This window comes from Salmo salar, chromosome ssa22, assembly GCF_905237065.1.
Source record: "Salmo salar chromosome ssa22, Ssal_v3.1, whole genome shotgun sequence".
Classification (NCBI taxonomy): Eukaryota; Metazoa; Chordata; class Actinopteri; order Salmoniformes; family Salmonidae; genus Salmo; species Salmo salar.
In genome coordinates this window covers 37,876,402-37,897,411 of record NC_059463.1, presented here as the reverse complement: position 1 = coordinate 37,897,411, position 21,010 = coordinate 37,876,402, and the positions used below count along the sequence as shown (strand labels likewise).

The window sequence follows — 21,010 nt, the reverse complement described above, 5'->3', positions numbered from 1 at the left end:
ACGGAAATTGTTCATATACTGTAAGTCTGAATTAGGCCCTAACCTTTCAATATATGTTTAACATCTGATTTGTTACTTTTAAATGTTTTAGTGCGTATACCAGACAGTATATAGAATATTGAACACACAACGATATTACACATTTCATTTTGAAGAGATGATCATATCTTGTCCTTTGTGGGAGATAATGTTTTCTATTTGTCTAAGGTGGTTGCCTCAAGCACTGTTTTGAGTGGAAAAGCGTCTGAACCAGTGGCTCCAGCTCCACAGCCACGCCCTGGGAATAAAAGAGGTCAAGAAAAGGCAGAGCGTGTGGAGAAGCCACCGGGTAAGTATCGAATGGCAACAGTGAGGAGGTACAGGTGGGATGGAAAGGTTAGTCTTGAGTAAGTAAGCCCACCAGGCAGGAATCACCTGGAATTAACTGCTGGATATGCACTGTTGAGGCCCTTTGCTCTCCACTTCTAGTGAAAAGGAATAAGTCAAGTTAGGTTTGAGTGAGATCAGAGAAGTGATATCAACTGTAATAGACCAGTCTCTTTGATCCTCCTCCAGGTACCTTTGGAAGCTCTGGCTCTAGTTCAAACCCCTACAACGTGGTGATGGTTGGAAACAGCAGTGTGGGCAAAACCTCCTTCATGAGGCGTTTCCAAAGTGGAGAGTTCTGTCTGCACCACGATGCAACCATTGGTGAGTATCATCATCCTGGTTGTATGTTTGGCATCATGCCCTTTCATGTCATGTGAAGAAACGAACACACCATGGTATTACTGTACATTACTGTGCTGCTCATTCATGTCGGGTTTCATGTTTGTTTGTTTGTGTGCTTATCATCTGAGCAGGTATTGATACCTGTATACAGTCTGTGACAGTGGATGCAAGCCCAGTGACTCTACAGTTATGGGATACTGCAGGTCAGGAAAGGTGGGTCTCTAACCTAAGTTCATCACAATTGTTCATTATATGTAATGCATCGATACAGAATCTGTTCCTTTGTCCTAATTTGAACCCTCCTTCATGTGTGTGTTTTATTTGTTAGTATATAATTACATACACTCTACTCCCCAGATTCCACAGCATCACCAGACAAGTGTTCCACAAAGCCCAGGGTCTACTGCTGATGTATGACATCACTTCCTCTCAGAGCTTCTGTGACATCTGTTACTGGGTCAATTGCATTCAGGTAGGCGGCATTTAAATCATGCCTTTAATATTATAATCAAAGAACAACTATGTAACAACACAAACAATTGTTTGCAGGATTCACAGTTGTTCCACTGGTATCTATTTTACTGTCATAAACTTTTGTATTTTGTAGGAGGGGGCCCCAGATGATGTCATCGTTATACTCCTTGGGAACAAGACTGATTGTGCTGAACTAGAACGAGAGGTTCAGACTCATGAAGGGGAGAACCTTGCAAAGGTATGTTGACGTTACTGTAACTTTAACAGCTAGAATGTGGGCGACTGGACTGTAGGATTTACAGGTGATGTAAATGATTATTTTACAGTTCTGTAGCTGGTGCTGAAATTGACAGTGGTAGCAAAGCAGGATTGAGATCATTCATAATAAATACAAATAATACTTTTATTGATGATACTTGCCCTCACTTTTAAAGGGGTACGACATGCTCTTTATGGAGTGTAGTGCTGCAACAGGTGACAATGTGACTCTGTCTATGGAAACTCTGGCAAGGTAAGACATGCCGACAGGTCTTCCAAGTACAGTAAAAGGTATTGTTTGTTTGTGTTGTTGTGTGTAGTCTGGATTTGGCTGTGTATTGTCATTATCTGCATGTGGAAGAGGACTCTGTTCTGTGAATATTCAAACATTGATTTGGTGTGTTGTTGCTTCAAGGATGCTAAAGCAGCTGGGTGAGCAGACAAAACAAGAAGAGGGAAGCTTGGTGTTGCAGAAAGAACCCCCAAAGAAGAAATCAGGCTGCTGCTGATCAAGGTGGAGAAGATTGGTACATGTCATAATCTGCAGCACATACACGCACGCACGTACGCACCCCTGTACGCACACACATACATGCATTTGTGCCCTATAAGCCCTTATGATTGTATTTTTACTTCTAAATGTTCTATATGTTATATAGCAGATTTAAATAAAAAAAACATTTGTCAATGCATGCCAAAGCATATACTGTAGTGGTAGTAATGTGACGCTTGAGATGATTCTCCCTTTTCTACTTCTTTGTGGGGGAAAAAATATATTTATTAAATTACGAAGAGATATATATATTCATACCAACACTATTTATTTACAGTAGATGGTGTCATATTACAATTTATTGTCTGAGTTTTTTTGCTTGTAAAACATCCACCTATGCAGTTTATACAAATCTAATAAATACATAATACATTCAATTGCCTCCATAATTCCAGTCATATTGACAGAAAATATTACAAATTATTGCTTTAACTATTACTGTGAGTTCCAGGAGCAACCACGCTCGTCCGATTCGTCTATCTTATTGACTCACTGCTATTATCACATTGTACCTAATCTGTATGGACTAGAAGAGACTAGAAGTCAGAGACGTTCAGAGTGTGATTGCATCACTAGTTGTGTTGCCTCCTGGGTTCCAGAGCAACAGTATGGCTAGCACCAACAGGCTGAGGAACACAGCAAACGCTATGAAGAAGACTTCTGCTGCCCACTGGCCATGCTGCACACCTGTCACCACCAGGGGGCGTTCTGAAGGGATCAGGTTGGTCAGGTTCAACATGTAGCCCAGCGTCCAGTTGATGTCTGTATCTGCCACCTGATAGACAGTGATGTATATAAACATAAACTCAGCAAAAAAAAGAAACGTCCCTTTTTCAGGACCCTGTCTTTCAAAGATAATTTGTAAAAATCCAAATAACTTTACAGATCTTCATTGTAAAGGGTTTAAACACGGTTTCCCATGCTTGTTCAATGAACCATAAACAATTAATGAACATGCACCTGTGGAACGGTCGTTAAGACACTAACAGACGGTAGGCAATTAAGTTCAGGCAGTTAAGTTCACAGAAAACTTAGGACACTAAAGAGGCCTTTCTACTGACTCTGAAAAACACCAAAAGAAAGACGCCCAGGGTCCCTGCTCATCTGCATGAACGTGCCTTAGGCGTGCTGCAAGGAAGCATGAAGACTGCAGATGTGGCCAGGGCAATAAATTGCAATGTCCGTACTGTGAGATGCCTAAGACAGCGCTACAGGGTGACAGGATGGACAGCTGATCGTCCTCACAGTGGCAGACCATGTGTAACAACACCTGCATAGGATCGGTACATCCGAACATCACACCTGCGGGACAGGTACAGGATGGCAACAACAACTGCCCGAGTTACACCAGGAATGCACAATCCCTCCATCAGTGCTCAGACTGTCCGCAATAGGCTGAGAGAGGCTGGACTGAGGACTTGTAGGCCTGGTGTAAGGCAGGTCCTCACCAGACATCACCGGCAACAACGTCGCCTTTGGGCACAAACCCACCGTTGCTGGACCCGACAGGACTGGCAAAAAGTGCTCTTCTCTGGTGAGTCATGGATTTGTCTCACCAGTGGTGATGGTCAGATTCGCGTTTATCGTCGAAGGAATGAGCATTACACCGAGGCCGTATTCTGGAGCGGGATCGATTTAGAGGTAGATGGTCCGTCATGGTCTGGGGCGGTGTGTCACAGCATCATCGGACTGATCTTGTTGTCATTGCAGGCAATCTCAACGCTGTGCGTTACAGGGAAGACATCCTCCTCCCTCATGTGGTACCCTTCCTGGAGGCTCATCCTGACATGACCCTCCAGCATGCCAATGCCACCATCCATACTGCTCGTTCTATGCATGATTTCCTGCAAGACAGGAATGTCAGTGTTCTGCCATGGTCAGCAAAGAGCACGGATCTCAATCTCATTGTGGACGTCTGGGACCTGTTGGATCGGAGGCTGAGGACTAGGGCCATTCCCTCTAGAAATGTCCAGGAACTTGCAGGTGCCTTGGTGGAAGAGTGGGGTAACATCTCACAGCAAGAACTGGCAAATCTGGTGCAATCCATGAGGAGGAGATGCACTGCAGTACTTAATGCAGCTGGTGGCCACACCAGATATTGACTGTTACTTTTGATTTTGAGCCCCCCCCCCTTTTGTTCAGGGAAACATTATTCCATTTCTGTTAGCACATGTCTGTGGAACTTGTTCAGTTTATGTCTCAGTTGTTGAATCTTGTTATGTTCATACAAATATTTACACGTGTTAAGTTTGCTGAAAGAGGACGTTGACAGTGAGAGGACGTTTCTTTTTTTGCTGAGTTTATATGTATGTACAGTCGTGGCCAAGTTTTGAGAACGACACAAATATTAATTTCCACAAATTTTGCTGCTTCAGTGTCTTTAGATATTTTTGTCAGATGTTACTATGAAATACTGAAGTATTATTACAAGCATTTCATAAGTGTCAAAGGCTTTTATTGACAATTACAAGAAGTTGATGCAAAGAGTCAATATTTGCAGTGTTCTTCCCTTCTTTTTCAAGACCTCTGCAATCCGCCCTGGCATGCTGTCAATTAACTTCTGGGCCACATCCCGACTGATGGCAGCCCATTCTTGCATAATCAATGCTTGGAGTTTGTCAGAATTTGGTTTTTTTTGTTTGTCCAGCTGCCTCTTGAGTTCTCAATGGGATTAAGGTCTGGGGAGTTTCCTGGCCATGGACCCAAAATATTGATGTTTTGTTCCCCGAGCCACTTAGTTATCACTTTTTCCTTATGGCAAGGTGCTCCATCATGCTGGAAAAGGCATTGTTCGTCACCAAACTGTTCCTGGATGGTTGGGAGTAGTTGCTCTCGGAGGATGTGTTGGTACCAATCTTTATTCATGGCTGTGTTCTTAGGCAAAATTGTGAGTGAGCCCACTCCCTTGGCTGAGAAGCAACCACACACATGAATGGTCTCAGGATGCTTTACTGTTGGCATGACACAGGACTGATGGTAGCGCTCACCTTGTCTTCTCTGGACAAGCTTTTTTCCGGAGGCCCCAAACAATCGGAAAGGGGATTCATCAGAGAAAAATACCCCAGTCCTCAGCAGTCCAATCCCTGTACCTTTTGCAGAATATCAGTCTGTCCCTGATGTTTTTCCTGGAGAGAAGTGGCTTCTTTGCTGCCCTTCTTGACACCAGGCCATCCTCCAAAAGTCTTCGCCTCACTGTGCGTGCAGATGCACTCCCACCTGCCTGCTGCCATTCCTGAGCGAGCTCTGTATTGGTGGTGCCCCGATCCCGCAGCTGAATCAACTTTAGGAGACAGTCCTGGCGCTTGCTGAACTTTCTTGGGCGCCCTGAAGCCTTCTTCACCACAATTGTACTGCTCTCCTTGAAGTTCTTGATGATCCAATAAATGGTTGATTTAGGTGCAATCTTACTGGCAGCAATATCCCTGCCTGTGAAGCCCTTTTTGTGCAAAGCAATGATGACGGCACGTGTTTCCTTGCAGGTAACCATGGTTGACAGAGGAAGAACAATGATTCCAAGCACCACCCTCCTTTTGAAGCTTCCAGTCTGTTATTCAAACTCAATCAGCATGACAGAGTGATCTCCAGCCTTGTCCTCGTCAACACTCACACCTGTGTTAACGAGAGAATCATTGACATGATGTCAGCTGGTCCTTTTGTGGCAGGGCTGAAATGCAGTTGAAATGTTTTTGGGGAATTCAGTTCATTTGCATGGCAAAGAGAGACTTTGCAATTAATTGCAATTCATCTGATCACTCTTCATAACATTCTGCTGTATTTGCAAATTGCCATCATACAAATTGAGGCAGCAGACTTTGTGAAAATGTATATTTGTGTCATTCTCAAAACTTTTGGCCACGACTGTATATGATAGACACACAGCTTCATTAAGGCAGCACAGCTATTCACATTGACTGCCATACAAGAACATTCCTTTTTTCATGAATTCTGTGGTAAAATGTCTTTCATTCTGTGTCCTGAAGCAAAATCTTTCGAATTGGATGTTGATGTTTTACATATGTCAATACACAAGTGTATAGTTAAGCACATACCTGTCTCTGGAAGTATATATTTCCCCAGGTCTGGTTGAACTTGTAGCCGTCTAGTAGTACTGTCATTATGTAGTTTGCTGAGGCACAGTAATCACGAAGGTACTTGTCCTTTTCACTATACTCTGCCTTGAGCTGCAAAAATAATTGATATTATCATAAACAAAGTTGTAGTAACATTGGGGCCGATTCTGTAAATGGAGGTGAAAGAAATGCACAGCTGGGTCTCCCGGGTGGCGCAGTGGTCTAAGGCACTGCATCGCAATGCTAGCTGTGCTACCAGAGACTCTGGGTTCGAGTCCAGGCTCTCTCGCAGCCGGCCACGACCGGGAGGCCCATGGGGCAGCGCACAATTGGCCCAGCGTCGTCCGGGTTAGGGAGGGTTTGGCCGGCAGGGATATCCTTGTCTCATTGCGCACTAGCGACTCCTGTGGGGGGCCGGGCGCAGTGCACGCTGACCAGGTCACTAGGTGTATGGTGTTTCCTCCGACACATTGGTGCCGCTGGCTTCAAGGTTGGATTCGCGCTGTGTTAAGAAGCAGCTTGGTTGGATTGTGTTTCGGAGGACGCATGGTTCTTGACCTTCGCCTCTCCCAGTCCGTGCGGGAGTTGCAGTGATGAGACAAGACAGTAACTACTAACAATTGGATACCATGAAATTGGGGAGAAAAAGGGGGTAAAAAATAAAAGAAACGCACACCTGTTTAGGTGAGGTGCTGGCTAGCGGAATAAAACACATGAAAAAGAAAAGGAGAGCCACACACTCTAGGAGCTCAGATGCAATAACTGAATAACCTAATAACCAACATTTCGACAGACAAGCTGTCTTCATCAGTGTAAATGGAACATAATTTCCTTTTTATGGACTTTTCTCTCTATGTGTATTCTGACCTTGAACTTAAGCGTGAGAATAGCATGCTATTTGTTGGGGGTGGCGATCGAATAAATGAAGGTGTGTACTTGACTTATTTCCCTAATAATTCTACCACCTTTACGTGTGAGGAAACCATGAATAATGTGGAGTCTACCTACCGGTCCCAAGTGGAAAAAGCATCAAATTAATTTTTCAGATAGAAATAACACCATTCTCCATGCACTGTAATTTACAACTTGATAAGAGCTACAGTAGGTAAATGATTAATCCGTTTGGATAAATGCATTGTAAATATATATATGACACTTGTTTTAGATCTATTAAAGTTTATGAAATGCTGTGCCATTATGCAGTATTTAAATTACAAGGCTTTTTTGCTTGCAGAGATGGGCACTCTCAAATGTTTTAATTACAGGCTACCTGTTGGGGCTAGGGGGCAGTATTTGCACAGCCGGATAAAAAAACGTACCCGATTTAAACTGGTTACTACTCTTGCCCAGAAAAATGAGAATATGCATATAATTAGTAGATTTGGATAGAAAACTCTCTAAAGTTTCTAAAACTGTTTGAATGGTGTCTGTGAGTATAACAGAATTCATATGGCAGGCCAAAACCTGAGAAGATTCCATACAGGAAGTGCCCTGTCTGACAATTTCTTGTCCTTCTGTTGCATCTCTATCGAAAATACAGCATCTCTGCTGTAACGTGACATTTTCTAAGGCTTCCATTGGCTCTCAGAAGGCGCCAGAAAGTGGAATGACGTATCTCCTGTCTCTGGGCGAAGAACAGCAGGAGATTTTTTGAGTGGTCAGGCTGGGAACAGTGACACTGGAGATGCGTGTTCATGAGAATTCTCCATTTTTTTCTTTCAGCCTTTGAATGAATACAACGTCGCCCGGTTGGAATATTATCGCTATTTTACGAGAAAAATAGCATAAAAATTTATTTTAAACAGCGTTTGACATGCTTCGAAGTACAGTAATGGAATATTTTGATTTTTTTTGTCACGAAATGCGCTCGCTTCGGATAGTGTCCTGAATGCACGAACAAAACAGAGGTATTTGAATATAACTATGGATTATTTGGAACCAAAACAACATTTGTTGTTGAAGTAGACGTCCTGGGAGTGCATTCTGACGAAGAACAGCAAAGGTAATCCAATTTTTGTTATAGTAAATCTGAGTTTGGTGAGGGCCAAACTTGGTGGGTGTCAAATTAGCTAGCCGTGATGGCCGGGCTATGTACTCAGAATATTGCAAAATGTTCTTTCGCCGAAAAGCTATTTTAAAATCTGACACCGCGATTGCATAAAGGAGTTCTGTATCTATAATTCTTAAAATAATTGTTATGTATTTTGTGAACGTTAATCATGAGTAATTTAGTAAATTCCCCGGAAGTTTGCGGTGGGTATGCTAGTTCTGAACATCACATGCTTATGTAAAAAGCTGGTTTTTGATATAAATATGAACTTGATTGAACAAAACATGCATGTATTGTATAACATAATGTCCTAGGAGTGTCATCTGATGAAGATCATCAAAGGTTAGTGCTGCATTTAGCTGTGGTTTTGGTTTTTGTGTCATATATGCTTGCTTTGAAAATGGCTGTGTGATTATTTTTGGCAGGGTACTCTCCTGACATAATCTAATGTTTCGCTTTCGCTGTAAAGCCTTTTTGAAATCGGACAATGTGGTTAGATTAACGAGAGTCTTGTCTTTAAAATGGTGTAAAATAGTTATATGTTTGAGAAATTGAAGTTATAGCATTTTTTAGGTATTTGTATTTCGCGCCACGCGATTCCACTGGCTGTTGACCTAGCCCAGGGAAGTTAACATTCTCTGTCTCCTATTTCTATCAAACCACCATTTCTATCAAACCACCTATTAAAATTGTATGTACACTAATCTCCCAACATTGCCATGTGTTGAAGAACTGAATGTGGCAATTTTCTGAATTAATCAAACCACCGTTATCTTTCTTTCATATGTATCTCCAAACCTGTTTTTTATGATTCAAAAATACTTTCCTAAACCTAAATAATCTACAAGATCAGAGTATTTTTTTATCTTTAAGTTGGGGCTGAAACGTAGACAAATATGCACACATTTATATGGATTTCTTTCAATGATCCCTAATATTCTGAACACATTCTCTCGATATTTTCTGTATATTTTCTGTTGACAAAATTTGAACTAGAAGGTACACTGTATTTAAAGGGATGGCTTAAGATAAATGTACTGAAAACCATATTGAAAGAAAAATCCACGAGAAAATCTGTTGGACAACAAGTGGGAGTGTTTTCAGCGGTTGAATGAATGTATTCAGAGCGTGCAAGGTAGGCACACCTGCAGAATGTGTTACGTTGACTAAATAAGGTAACTCTGAATACCAAATACTGAGAAGTGCGTAGGAAAGTTTGGTGATGACACGACATTAGTAGGCTTGATTGCCAACAACGACGAGATGCCCCACCCCCGCATATGGACATTACCCCATTATCTAATTAATCTCTAATCTAAAAAGAAAGGCGTGCGTATGAAAGGCAAAAATTCCAAAGTCTGAATCGGTCCCATTATGAATGAGGTTATTATGAGATATACTATAGTTTATGTTCAGCATGTGATTGAGTATGAATTTATGAATCTGTATACCGGTATACAGTTTTAGGAAGTGTACTGGTAATGTGAAAGTTCAGCAGAGGTCTCTATATCTCACCGAGTCCCAGGTCCTTTTACAGAAAGTGTCTATAGTGGTGGTAGCCTGAGACAGAGAGGACTGAGGAGCCAGACCAAGGAAGTCAAAGGTGTAATAGTATGTTGAGAAAGCCTAGGGAGAAGGAACAGTATGATGGTGACAATATATACTGTACATAGTTCAGACATCATTCAAATTGGCGTGTTTGATTGAGCCTGCCTGGAGTGCCAGTTGAGTGGGCTTTGCGTAGATATGGGATGAATACTCACAAAGAAGTTGCCACTGACTGGGGGCTGGTATACCCCGTTGAAGCCACAGTCAGGAGCCAGGGAGCAGGCAGTCAGGTTCATGATGTTCTTCATCTGGTTGAGACACCGCAGTGGCTCACTGGTCCCTGTGAAGGTGACCTCTGAGGCCGGGTTAAAGGTCACGGGTCTGGCAACGCAGGGGGAGTCATAGAGGTCACCCAGAGTCAGGGTTAGATTGTAGCCCAGGTGGTAACAGGGGTGCTTGACTGGGCGGGTAGACCCACTCATCTGAGAGAGGAGGAAGTTTGCTTGAATGAAAAGAAAAACAGCCCTTTAAACAGCCATAAAATGCTTCTGACTCAACTGAGAAGCATTCAGTCAAACAGATTTTGGGTAATTAGATTGGCCCCTAGATATTTATGATGTGCTTTAAAGCTGGAATCCATAGCGGTGAAACTGCCACGTCTGTTTGCGATATTACAGCAACAAAGTGGCTACTTTAAACAACGAACATTGTTATTCCCCTCGGACATCATTGCACGTGCAATAAAACAGCAGAGTATGTACTTTGATTATTTTTACCACGAGGCAGGATGCTCCTCTGACCTGTTACAATTTTTTTTTATCTAAAAACAATAATAAATGCACCTGAGATATCCAGTGGCGTCGTTTCAATTTATGCAGATCTTAACTTTAAAGAAGGCCTGGGTAAGGCCAAAACACTACTGCCTGTTTACACGTTTCTCTTCCTGAAAACTGGTTTTATATCTACATGTAGGGGGAGTTTACCTGGCATTTTTACAGTACCCAAAACCATTCTGCAATTTCTTTGAGTCATATCTAACAGGTGACCAGACAACTACTTACAGTACCTTCAGTAGATGAACCCGTAGCTGCCTCATGGCCTGTTCCTTGCCATAGCACAGGTAGCTGTGTGTGTACACCTCATACTGGTAACCATAGAGCTTGGGTCCCAGGGTGGAGGCAGGGTCCTGTACTGGCTGGCCGGGGGTAAAGGCTATCTGGGTAGAAGAGCCTCCCATGTCCAGGGCGCCCCAGATCTTCCTTCCTTTAGGGCTTACCCATTCTCCCTCGAAGGTGTACTGCTCAGGAGAAGTACAAATATTGTATGTTAGCTATAATGTTAAACTGCAAAGACCTGCAATCCACCATTATAACAAGCTATTACAGTGGTTATAAATGGTACTACTACTGTATATCCACAAACCTCTGTTAATTCTGCCTAAACAAGGTTGACACCATTCAGGAGTGTGTGTGTGTGTGCGGGTGCGCGTTCCCTATATTTGTATTCGTATTTATTATGGATCCCCATTAGCCAAAGCAGCAGCTACTCTTCATGGGGTCCAGCAAAATTAAGGCAGTTTAATGTTAATGTTAAAAACATTACAATACATTCACAGATTTCACAACACACTGTGTGCCCTAAGGCCCCTACTCCACCACTACCACATATCTACAGTACTAAATCCATGTGTATGTATAGTGCGTATGTTATCGTGTATGTGTGTGAATGCATGTGTCTGTGCCAATGTTTGTGTTGCTTCACAGTCCCCGCTGTTCCATAAGGTGTTTGTTTTTTTATCTGTTTTTTAAATCTAATTTTACTGCTTGCGTCAGTTACTTTATGTGGAATAGACTTCCATGTAGTCATGGCTCTATGTGGTACTGTCTGCCTCCCATAGTCTGTTCTGGACTTGGGGACTGTGAAGAGACCTCTTGTGGCATGTCTTGTGGGGTATGTATGGGTGTCCAAGCTATGTGCAAGTAGTTTAGACAGACAGCTTGGTACATTCAACATGTCAATACCTCTCATACACACCTTGATGAAGCTCTCTTGTAGATAGTTGATGGTAATCCATCCGTAAGCCCCTTCCTCCATCCCAGATAGGATCCGTGCCCCCCGGAAGTCAAAGGGATAACCCTGGATCACCTTGGTTACCTGCTCCAACACCTGATGAGACTGGGTGTGATTCTGTAGCCTGAGGAGAGGAAAATATTCAGCCACTCTTACCGGACAATGTAAGTAGTTTTCATAAATGCTACTTTATTATTAAAACCAAGTTCTGCAGCCTGAAAGAGCATACATCACCCAGTCATAATGTACAGGAGGTTAAATACACTCAGAAAAATGGGTTCCAAAAGCTTTGTGGTTCCAGGTAGAGCCCTCTGTGGAAAGGGTTTTACATGGAAGCCAAAAGGGATGTTCCTGGAACCAAAAGGGTTCTTCAAAAAGGATCTCCTATGGGGACAGCCGTTATAGGTTCTAGACAGCACCTTTTTATTCTTAGAGTGTAGTCACCACATAGATTAGTGGGAGGTTTTCCTTGCACATTCATTCATAAAGTCGTAGTATTGGGATGAGGTAAATGAAAATTATTACACCTATCAAGATAACACAGCGCAGTCTTGACTTACTGCAAGAGTCGCATGCCAGCGGTAGCACCAAGGTACACAGGAGTTTCCCTCTGCTGGTTTGCAGGGACGACTGCCAGTGCACTTTCCAGGCACTTCCTCAGACTGAGCCCTGCACCAGGTGGGTCCTGGGCATAGCTAGAGATGCCATCTCCTATGGACAAGCAGGGGACAGGGTGGTGAGTCACTGGTATATTTTTTTATGTGACAACCATTACTGGGTGGTAGATTATGATTTGTCTTGGCCCTTGCGATCAAGCTGCCATGAAAATAGGGGTAAGATGACTTAAGGGCATATTCTAACTTCTACCTTCTAGGGGCAAATCCTAACTACTCTCCCATTGACATCAATTTTGGTTGACAAATTCCGGTACCTTTGCCAAAATCCCAGATGAGGAACTCCAGGTTGGAGGCTGCCCCTGCAGCTTATTTCCTCCACATTCCAAAACCTGGGAATGTTGGGAAAGTTACTGGAATTTTGAAACCTTAACGTCATTGCATGACTAAGTGAAGATTCGCCTTACGTAGAAGTTATTCACCCCTAAGAGATCAAATAATAGAGTAGTAATAATGGTTCACTGACAGCACTCAGCACTGACCGTCAACATCACAGACCAGCATCTGTGACACCACCCCAGTGTTGTTTTCTTTGTTGCCAGGCCAACGGTACATGTAGAGAGAAGTGTGTGTTGATCCAGCATCGAACACCATCCCATACTGAAGGACACACAGAGACAGAGAAGTCAAATACCAACAGAGGGAGAGAGAGAGAAACTAAGAGCAACTTTGTCCTTACTGGGACAATCTAATAAATATACATTTTTGATAACGTCCCATATTATTGTTGGGACATTTTTGAGTACCTACTGTCCCATATTATTGTTGAATATTGTCCCATATTGGGAGCTTAACAGGGGCCCTGTCGCATCCTGTGAGGTATGTGCTTTGTGAAGTAACATTGATATCTGGGAAATGATGAAGGAAATGTCATATTCAAATGGGTCAAGGGTGGAATTAGGAGGGAACGCGTTGGAACGGCGTTCCCAAAGTTAAATGATTTCAACATGAAAAACGTAGATTTTTAAGGTGGATTTTAGGATTTTACGTGGGTGAGTTCCCAGAGTGAATTTTCCCCAATTACTGTAGTTACAACCCAGGTAACAGTTTTTCTTCATCACCTGCATGCGATGGGGGAGATCCACCAAGTGGTGCTGAACTAATGTGAGGATTAGAGCGATGATGCCCACGCATCCCATCACTACCACCACTGCAGCCAGCGCAACCTGTTTCACCATTGACATCTTAATTCCAAACACACCTGTAAGCCCACTCTCCCGGACACACACACACACACAGACACACAGAGTAAATTACACTTTGGTCTTCTTTTTATGCCACCATCGCGAAAGATAACATCTGTTTTACCAGTGACATCTTCATTCCAAACACACGTAAGCCCACTCTCCCGGACAAACATACACACACATGGCAAATTTGTTGAGAACTAACTGTCTCTCTGAAAATCAATCCTTTGATTATAAAAAAAAAAATTATACTGGAGTTTTTTTTCATGCCATCAATGTGAAATATACATTGTCATCGATCTTCATTCATAAATGTAACGTTATTTATAACACTATAACAGTACTTGTGACAGTTCATTTATTTCTATAAATAGGCAAAATGTCCACAGTCTATCCCAAAATAATGTATATCTTATCTGATGTATCTGCTTTGTTTTATCAGATTCTTATCAGACTCGTTACAGAGTTGGCAAGGGCATCATTTTATATATATATATCAAATCTGAATCAGAATATATATATGTAATCTGATATATATATATATATATAATCTGATTCAGATTTTACCACAGCAATTGTGAGTTTAATGTATTTATGCCACTTGTCTCCTATGCCACTGTCTCCTCTTCTCCAAAGGTGTAAAGAACTGACAAAGACTATTGTACATTATGTGATCTTAAAATGCTGTCTGTACATCCAAAATGTACATATCGCTTAACAGTATAGTTTTGTCTTGGTTTGCTGCGTAGTTTATAAAGATGTTAACATGAGAGCATTTTGCCTAACGTATTTAACAGATAATGCTGCCTTCGAAATAACCATGAAAGACAAATAGGAGCAGTGACTGATTAGTAGTCAACCATTAACAGAGAAAGCCCCTGAACTCTTCTATTAAAACATGAGATGACGACAGGAGTTTTCCACTTGATCCTCCATGGTCCAACATGGTCAAAACAACTGGACTTACCGTCACATAAGTTTCTTCTCTGTGATCTCTTCTCCCTGACCCCCAGGTCAAATTAGAAACAGATGCGTTACCTTAGAAATGTTTCGCAAGATCTTACACTGACCAGAGTATAGGCGTTCTCCGCCTTTCTCTTGTGCTCTCACTGACTCTCACTTACGCACTCTCTCTGTCTCTCTCACTCACCCTCTCTCTCGCTCTCTCACTCTTTCCCTCCCTACCTTACGTATCCCTAATAAACTCACACTCTCTCTCTTCCTCCCAAGATCTGATGCACTGTACAATTTGTCATCTTTCTTCCTCAAGTGGTAGGCTGAAATGTAATGTTAGAACCCTCACAACTACTCACGAATTTGATTACATTGAATATGTGAACATTTGAAGTATGTGATGTCTCATGTTTGACGTAATGCTGACAATGCTGCCTTTGAAATAACCATGAAAGACAAATGTTTGAGCATTCAACACTTATTGACTTTGCACTTGCATACAGGGCAGGACAGTATTTCCAAGAAACTGTCTCTTATCTTTACTGAAACCACTAACAAGAAACTGTCTCTTATCTTTACTGAAACCACTAAAACCAAGCCCTACCCTCAGGGTCAATACACTCTTCAATAGGGCCCAACAGTGGAGGTGTCATAATACCCATAAAACCTATCGGTCAAACAGGGAAAAGGTTCCAATCGTTTGTCCACCATTACTTTTTCCCCATAGCTAATTTATGAAACACTTAAAATAAGGGCTGTGTTTTGTGTAGGCTTACTCTGGCGTGACATTTTGATAACCATGTAAATCTCTCTCGGACAAGGTGACTTTTATCAATATATTTGCCTCTTTTTACTCTCAAATTCGAAAATGCTAATTAGAATTAAAGTAGACATTATGCAAGACTACAAATCCCTGCAAACTCCAAAGCAGACATTATGCAAGACTACAAATCCCTGCAAGCTCCTGCACGTCATCTCTAGCTGACACGTTTGCTAACAGGTATTGTGTCAACTTAAAACTTGCACAACAAAGTTCACAGAATTGTGAATTTAAAGAAATGTAGCTAGTTTATTAATTACAACATTTTGCTAATATTATATAGTTAATCCAGAGATTCTTACCTTTGCCTCAAGTTGTCAGACTCATCCAGATCATCATGGCATTCGTAGTTCTTCACATTAGCAGCTAATTAGCATTTCCTTTTTGGGTGGTAAATACAGGTGAATATATTGATAAAAGTCACTTTGTCCTAGAGAGATTTACACTGTTATCAAAACGTCACGCCAGGGTAGGCCTACATGAAACACAGCCCTTATTTTAAGTGTTTCTAAAATCCCTTATGTGAAAAATGAATGGTGGAAAAACTATTGGAACCATTTCCTTGTTTGACCACTAGGTTTTATAGGTATTATGACTCATACTGTGGTACTCTATAACTCAATAACTAACTCAAATAATTTTTTACATGCACTATAAAGGGGTTACCGTGAATTTGGAAAGTAAAATTCTGTATTTCATATTACAAAACACTGTAATATAAATATGGTATTGAAGCAAGTACTGGGTAAAGAGACACAGTACAATCCTAAAAATGTACTGTATAATACTGTAAAAAAAGTAAATGCTACCGTAATCAGAATGATTGAATGAAATTCATTGCGGGGTGGGGTTTGTATTTCAGAGTATTTTACTGTAATTACAAGGGATTGGTGTCAGCATGTTGGCTGTTAGGTAATGTGTTTACACATTACAGAATATTTATGAATATTTGGTGGCACTTCTAGAGGCCTTAACAAAGGCTTCCAAACTGGCAGCAACTACAGGGAAAATTAGAACAAAACAACATGGCAAAATGCTCAACCATATAAGGTTTAAAGGGATACTTCTGGATATTTAAAAATCTACTTCCCCGGAGTCAGATTAAGTTATCAATACCTTTTGTAGTTTCGCGAGCCAATGCTAATTCGCATTAGCACAATGACTGGACGTATATAGAATAGTTGCGAATTTGGCTTCCCTAAAATGGGAAGCCTGGGGAAGTTCCATGGCAGAAGTCAGCTATAGAGGGGTTGGAACCTGGTGTAAATCAGTGACGCCTTGCAGCACATCAAACCAATCAAGTGCCTTGCTTGGAAGGAGCTCCAAAGGTGCTCACCAGATTAGTGCCATAGGAGCAACACTGAGGACTAAAAATGTCAACAAAACAATCACAGGTGACAAAACATTTTAGATTATTTGCAGCACGTTGGTTTTCAGAGCATTTCTCTGTTATTTCGAGTTGAGCTAAACATGCAGCAAGAGGAGAGAAATGGTCTACAAAACTGGCCATATCAATATTTTTATGTTGATGTTTCTGAAATGATATTTCGCTGTAAATGCTAGCATGAGGGACAAGTATCTAGCTACAATGAGGTTTGTTTAGAGAAAAGTCAGCTAACCTTGTAAGCTACCTAGGCATAATTAACTAGCTTGCTACTAGCTAGTTTAAATCCTCTCACAATTATAAAGCCAACCTTTAATTTTACCTAAGATGTTAGCTGTGTTAGCACATAAGCTTATCCAGAGTCAGTGATACATGAAGCAGCCATGTACTATTAGTGGGAGGTTTTCTATCTATGGGAACTGCAATAATTTTGCTAGAAACATTGCTAAAATAAAGGAAATTAAATGAACCTCATAAAATGTCACCTGTAATGCTCATCCAATTTGTAAGTCGCTCTGGATAAGAGCGTCTGCTAAATGACTTAAATGTAAATGTAAATCTCCTGTAGCCTAATTCTCCTTATTTTTTCGTACTGTACCTCGATAACACAGCTTGGATTTACACTAAACAATTTTATATGTCAGCACTTATAAGGCATGTACAAAATCTAGTATATGGTTTGCCTCATATACATTGTCTACTGGTATCATTTTAAATTGAGAAAATACACTGAGTATACCAAACATTACGAACACCATCCTAATATTGAGTTTTCAATACCCCTTTCAAAGGTGCTTACATTTTTTGTCTTTCCCATTCATGCTCTGAATGGCACACATACACAATCCATGTCTCAATTGTCTCAAGCCTTAAAAATCCTTCTTGAACCTGTCTATAACAGTCTCCTCCCCTTCATCTATACTGATTGAAGTGGATTTAACAAGTGACATCAATAAGGGATCATAGCTTTCACCTGGATTTACCTGGTCAGTTTATGTCATGGAAAGAGCAGATGTTCTTAATATTTGTATACTCAGTGTATAGCTCAACATGTAAACAATGTGTGAGTTTAGCTATTCTCTGCTCCAGATGACAGATGCCCATAAGGCCAGTAATGCCATCATACTGTAGGCATATGGCTGCATTGGTGATGCATGCCATATGATAAGCTGCTAAATGGATTCACATAGCTGATATAATGAGAGAAAGTGACAATCAAATAAAACAGATTTAAGATCTTACAAATAGACAAAAAGGAAATGTTCGTTTGAGAATACAACACATAAACACAGACAAATTATAGACAGAACCCCCTCCCCTATTTATTGCAGATTGTGATATGTGATTAATCAACAGACACTGGTTCATTTTGAATAATAGTTTAACAATTAAAACAAGTTTAAACACTTTACTTCAAAGAATCAACACTTCATCACTTCAAAACACACAAATAAGCTAACTCGTATGAAAAGTTAGACATCTTAGTCTAAACAACAATAGATAATTACGTGGTAACAAGTAGGCTATAATTACTGAAGCATAATTTCAAGTGAACAGAAAAACTCCATACCAGCGGTGGCCAACCTTGCTCCACTGATCCCTGATCTACTAGGTGAGCCGACTTCTTTTCCAGCCCAGCAAAAGCACACTTGATTATCAACTCATTCAATTTGATCAGTTAAATCAGCTGCGTTATTGCTGGGCTGAAACAGAACCCTGCACACCCGGCAGACCACCAGCAGGATTGACCTGCTCCAATTGTAATAGGTTTATACATTATGTGTGATGTTTAACTATATTTTTGTATACAACATTTGCTAACAAAGGTAGGCCTACACATATAACCCATGGCATATAGGATATACCCTTAGTCTCTTGGGAGATTCATTGGGACCTCTCTCTTCATCTGCAAAAGTGCCTTCACAACTTTCCATTTCTAAGGACAGAAAACATCAAAAAGAAACAGGCTTCATTATACACAAATGAGACAGCACTCTATATTATGTTGCTATTATCTCTCTGTCCTCAAAGATTTCCCCTGTAGGGGCTGGAACTGGAGAATCTTTTCTTAATGTCCTCCCACAAAGTTACCTGCCCTATCCAGTAGCCTACACTCTCCCTTTAGTGACAATTTCACCCACTTTTCCATGGCTGTTATCTACAAATGCATTTGGAGACTGTGTTTTTAATTTACAATGATTACATCAAGATAGCTAGCTAATAGGAAGTTAGTACCTTTTTTCTAAGAGTGTAGCTGTTATTCGGCTGTCCCCATAGCAGTACCCTTTGAAAAACCCTTTTTGGTTTCATGAAGAACCCTTTCCACAGAGGGTTCCAAAAGGGTTCTACCTGAAACCAAAACTGGTTCTACCTGGAACCAAAAATGGTTATCCTATGGGGACAGCTGAAGAACCCTTTTGGAACTCTTTTTCTAAGAGTGTAGCTTGATGACATTTTTTTTATTTAAAAAAAATTGTATTTCACCTTTATTTATCCAGGTAGGCCAGTTGAGAACAAGTTCTCATTTACAACTGCGACCTGGCCAAGATAAAGCAAAGCAGTGCGACACAAACAACAACACAGAGTTACACATGGAATAAACAAACGTACAGTCAATAACACAATAGAAAAATATATATATACAGTGTGTGCAAATGAGGTAAGATTAGGGAGGTAAAGCAATAAATAGGCCATAGTGGCGAAGTAATTACAATTTAGCAATTAAACACTGGAGTGATAGATGAGCAGAAGATGAATGTGCAAGTAGAGATACTGGGGTGCAAAGGAGCAAAAAAATGAATAACAATTTAATTCACTTAGCTAAACAGTGTGTACAGTTAGTTAGCTAGCTAGCTAGCAGCTAATTTTAGTTAGCCAACAAAGTGACCTACTGGCCGACAGCTATCTAACTAGCTACTAATATATTGTCTTTTAACATTTAAAAAATGTATTTATTTACCTGAATAGTTTTTCCCACTGCCTCTGTTTTTTGTGTCAAAATAGTGGTCAATCTTCACAATATTTTCAGGGTTTACGAAGTGCAGCCAGCAGTCATGTGGACAAGCGGAGACAAGGAAAAAAGTGTTTGTCATCAGAGTGGTTTAGAACATGTTGTGACGTTTGACTTTACCAGCGTAATCCACTTTCAATTTCAATAAATATCAATCACAGACTGTTGGCCACACTTGATAACTTGAAAACTAGCACTTGAAACTAGCATAGGCAACAACTACCTGGAAGGAAAACAGTGACAAACAACACACAGCACCCCTTCTACGGGCCTGTGGGGGCAGGGTTTCTTGAAATGTAACATCCAATCAAAATCTTAATTGGATGTTACGTTGGTCCAGCGGACCATTCAACCCGTTTTTACAGTACAAAGTTCCCCAGACTTCCAAGGGAGGCGTGAGAACGATGTGATTTTGGAGGTATGACAAAGCGAGACTAGTACATCAATGGTAACAGCTATTGTGCTAACGCTAGTTCATCTGACTCTGGGGAAGTAGATAAAGGGCTTCCCTTTACAGTAAGTATCCATTTACAGTAAGACTTGATGCCACTACAATCTATCCCCTATACAGAGCTTTCAGAAAGTATTCATATCCCTTGATTTATTCCAAAGTCAAGGAGTGTGAATACTTTCTGAAGGTACTGTATTTGTTTAAAATCTATCAATTGATGGTTTCATTTCAGACAGAGAAATAATCATGTTTGTTAGCAAAATACTATATACTATATCCGCCTCACTCTCAGACAAATAAGTAGTACTGCTAGGTTTTACACAGTCAAATGTAACAAATAACTAATAAAGAAATGTACAAATTATATATTTGTGACATCAATATGTTTTTTGTGCTTGATGGTTGTTGCGACTGCACTTGAAGAAACTTTCAAAGTTCTTGACATTTTCCATGTTGACTGACCTTCATGTCTTAAAGTAATGATGGACTGTCATTTCTCTTTACTTATTTGAGCTGTTCTTGCCATAATATGGACTTTGTCTTTTACCAAATAGGGCTATCTTCTGTATACCAACCCTACCTTGCCACAACACAACTGATTGGCTCAAATGCATTAAGAAGGAAAAATTCCACAAATGTTCAATTAAATGCATTCCAGGTGATTACATCATGAAGCTGGTTGAGAGAATGCCAAGAGTGTGCAAAGCTGTCATCAGGGCAAAGGGTGGTTACTTTAAAGAATCTCAAATTAATTTTGATTTGTTTAACACTTTTTTGGTTACTACATGATACCATA

General features: G+C 40.8%; 2 protein-coding genes and 1 long non-coding RNA gene across 16 annotated transcripts in view; 1 reads left to right on the top strand and 2 right to left on the bottom strand.

The window, feature by feature from the left end:
• Positions 1-2,373, top strand: part of LOC106583546 (uncharacterized) — a 36,029-nt gene extending 33,656 nt beyond the window's left edge. For all 9 annotated transcript variants that reach the window (XM_045705221.1, XM_045705219.1, XM_045705224.1 and 6 more), the window contains 7 exons: positions 208-328; positions 556-690; positions 843-924; positions 1,069-1,183; positions 1,319-1,423; positions 1,620-1,696; positions 1,859-2,373. In XM_045705221.1, coding sequence (XP_045561177.1) covers positions 208-328; positions 556-690; positions 843-924; positions 1,069-1,183; positions 1,319-1,423; positions 1,620-1,696; positions 1,859-1,952 — 729 coding nt within the window. In that variant the 3' untranslated portion in view covers positions 1,953-2,373. The remainder of the gene's footprint in view (positions 1-207; positions 329-555; positions 691-842; positions 925-1,068; positions 1,184-1,318; positions 1,424-1,619; positions 1,697-1,858) is intronic.
• entpd8 (ectonucleoside triphosphate diphosphohydrolase 8) lies at positions 2,244-14,923 on the bottom strand. 6 transcript variants are annotated; one of them, XM_045705226.1, is made up of 10 exons: positions 14,563-14,918; positions 13,470-13,622; positions 12,891-13,008; positions 12,295-12,445; positions 11,699-11,858; positions 10,731-10,961; positions 9,880-10,146; positions 9,632-9,742; positions 6,046-6,177; positions 2,244-2,771 (listed from the first exon to the last, which is right to left on the bottom strand). In XM_045705226.1, exons 2-10 carry the CDS (start codon positions 13,590-13,592, stop codon positions 2,550-2,552), a joined length of 1,515 nt encoding a protein of 504 aa, XP_045561182.1. In that variant the 5' UTR covers positions 13,593-13,622; positions 14,563-14,918; the 3' UTR covers positions 2,244-2,549. The 6 variants fall into 6 exon arrangements, with proteins under 6 accessions (XP_045561182.1, XP_014023328.1, XP_014023330.1 ...); XM_014167853.2 differs by having other exon boundaries at positions 13,470-13,609; positions 14,563-14,916; XM_045705227.1 differs by lacking the exon at positions 2,244-2,771 and adding an exon at positions 5,551-5,605 and having other exon boundaries at positions 13,470-13,609.
• A 3,130-nt stretch (positions 14,924-18,053) lies between these two features.
• On the bottom strand, positions 18,054-20,684 carry LOC106583394 (uncharacterized). Its single transcript, XR_001323502.2, has 3 exons — positions 19,713-20,684; positions 19,238-19,291; positions 18,054-18,689 (listed from the first exon to the last, which is right to left on the bottom strand). It is a non-coding gene; the product is annotated as an uncharacterized lncRNA (long non-coding RNA).
• Positions 20,685-21,010: the final 326 nt, after the last annotated feature.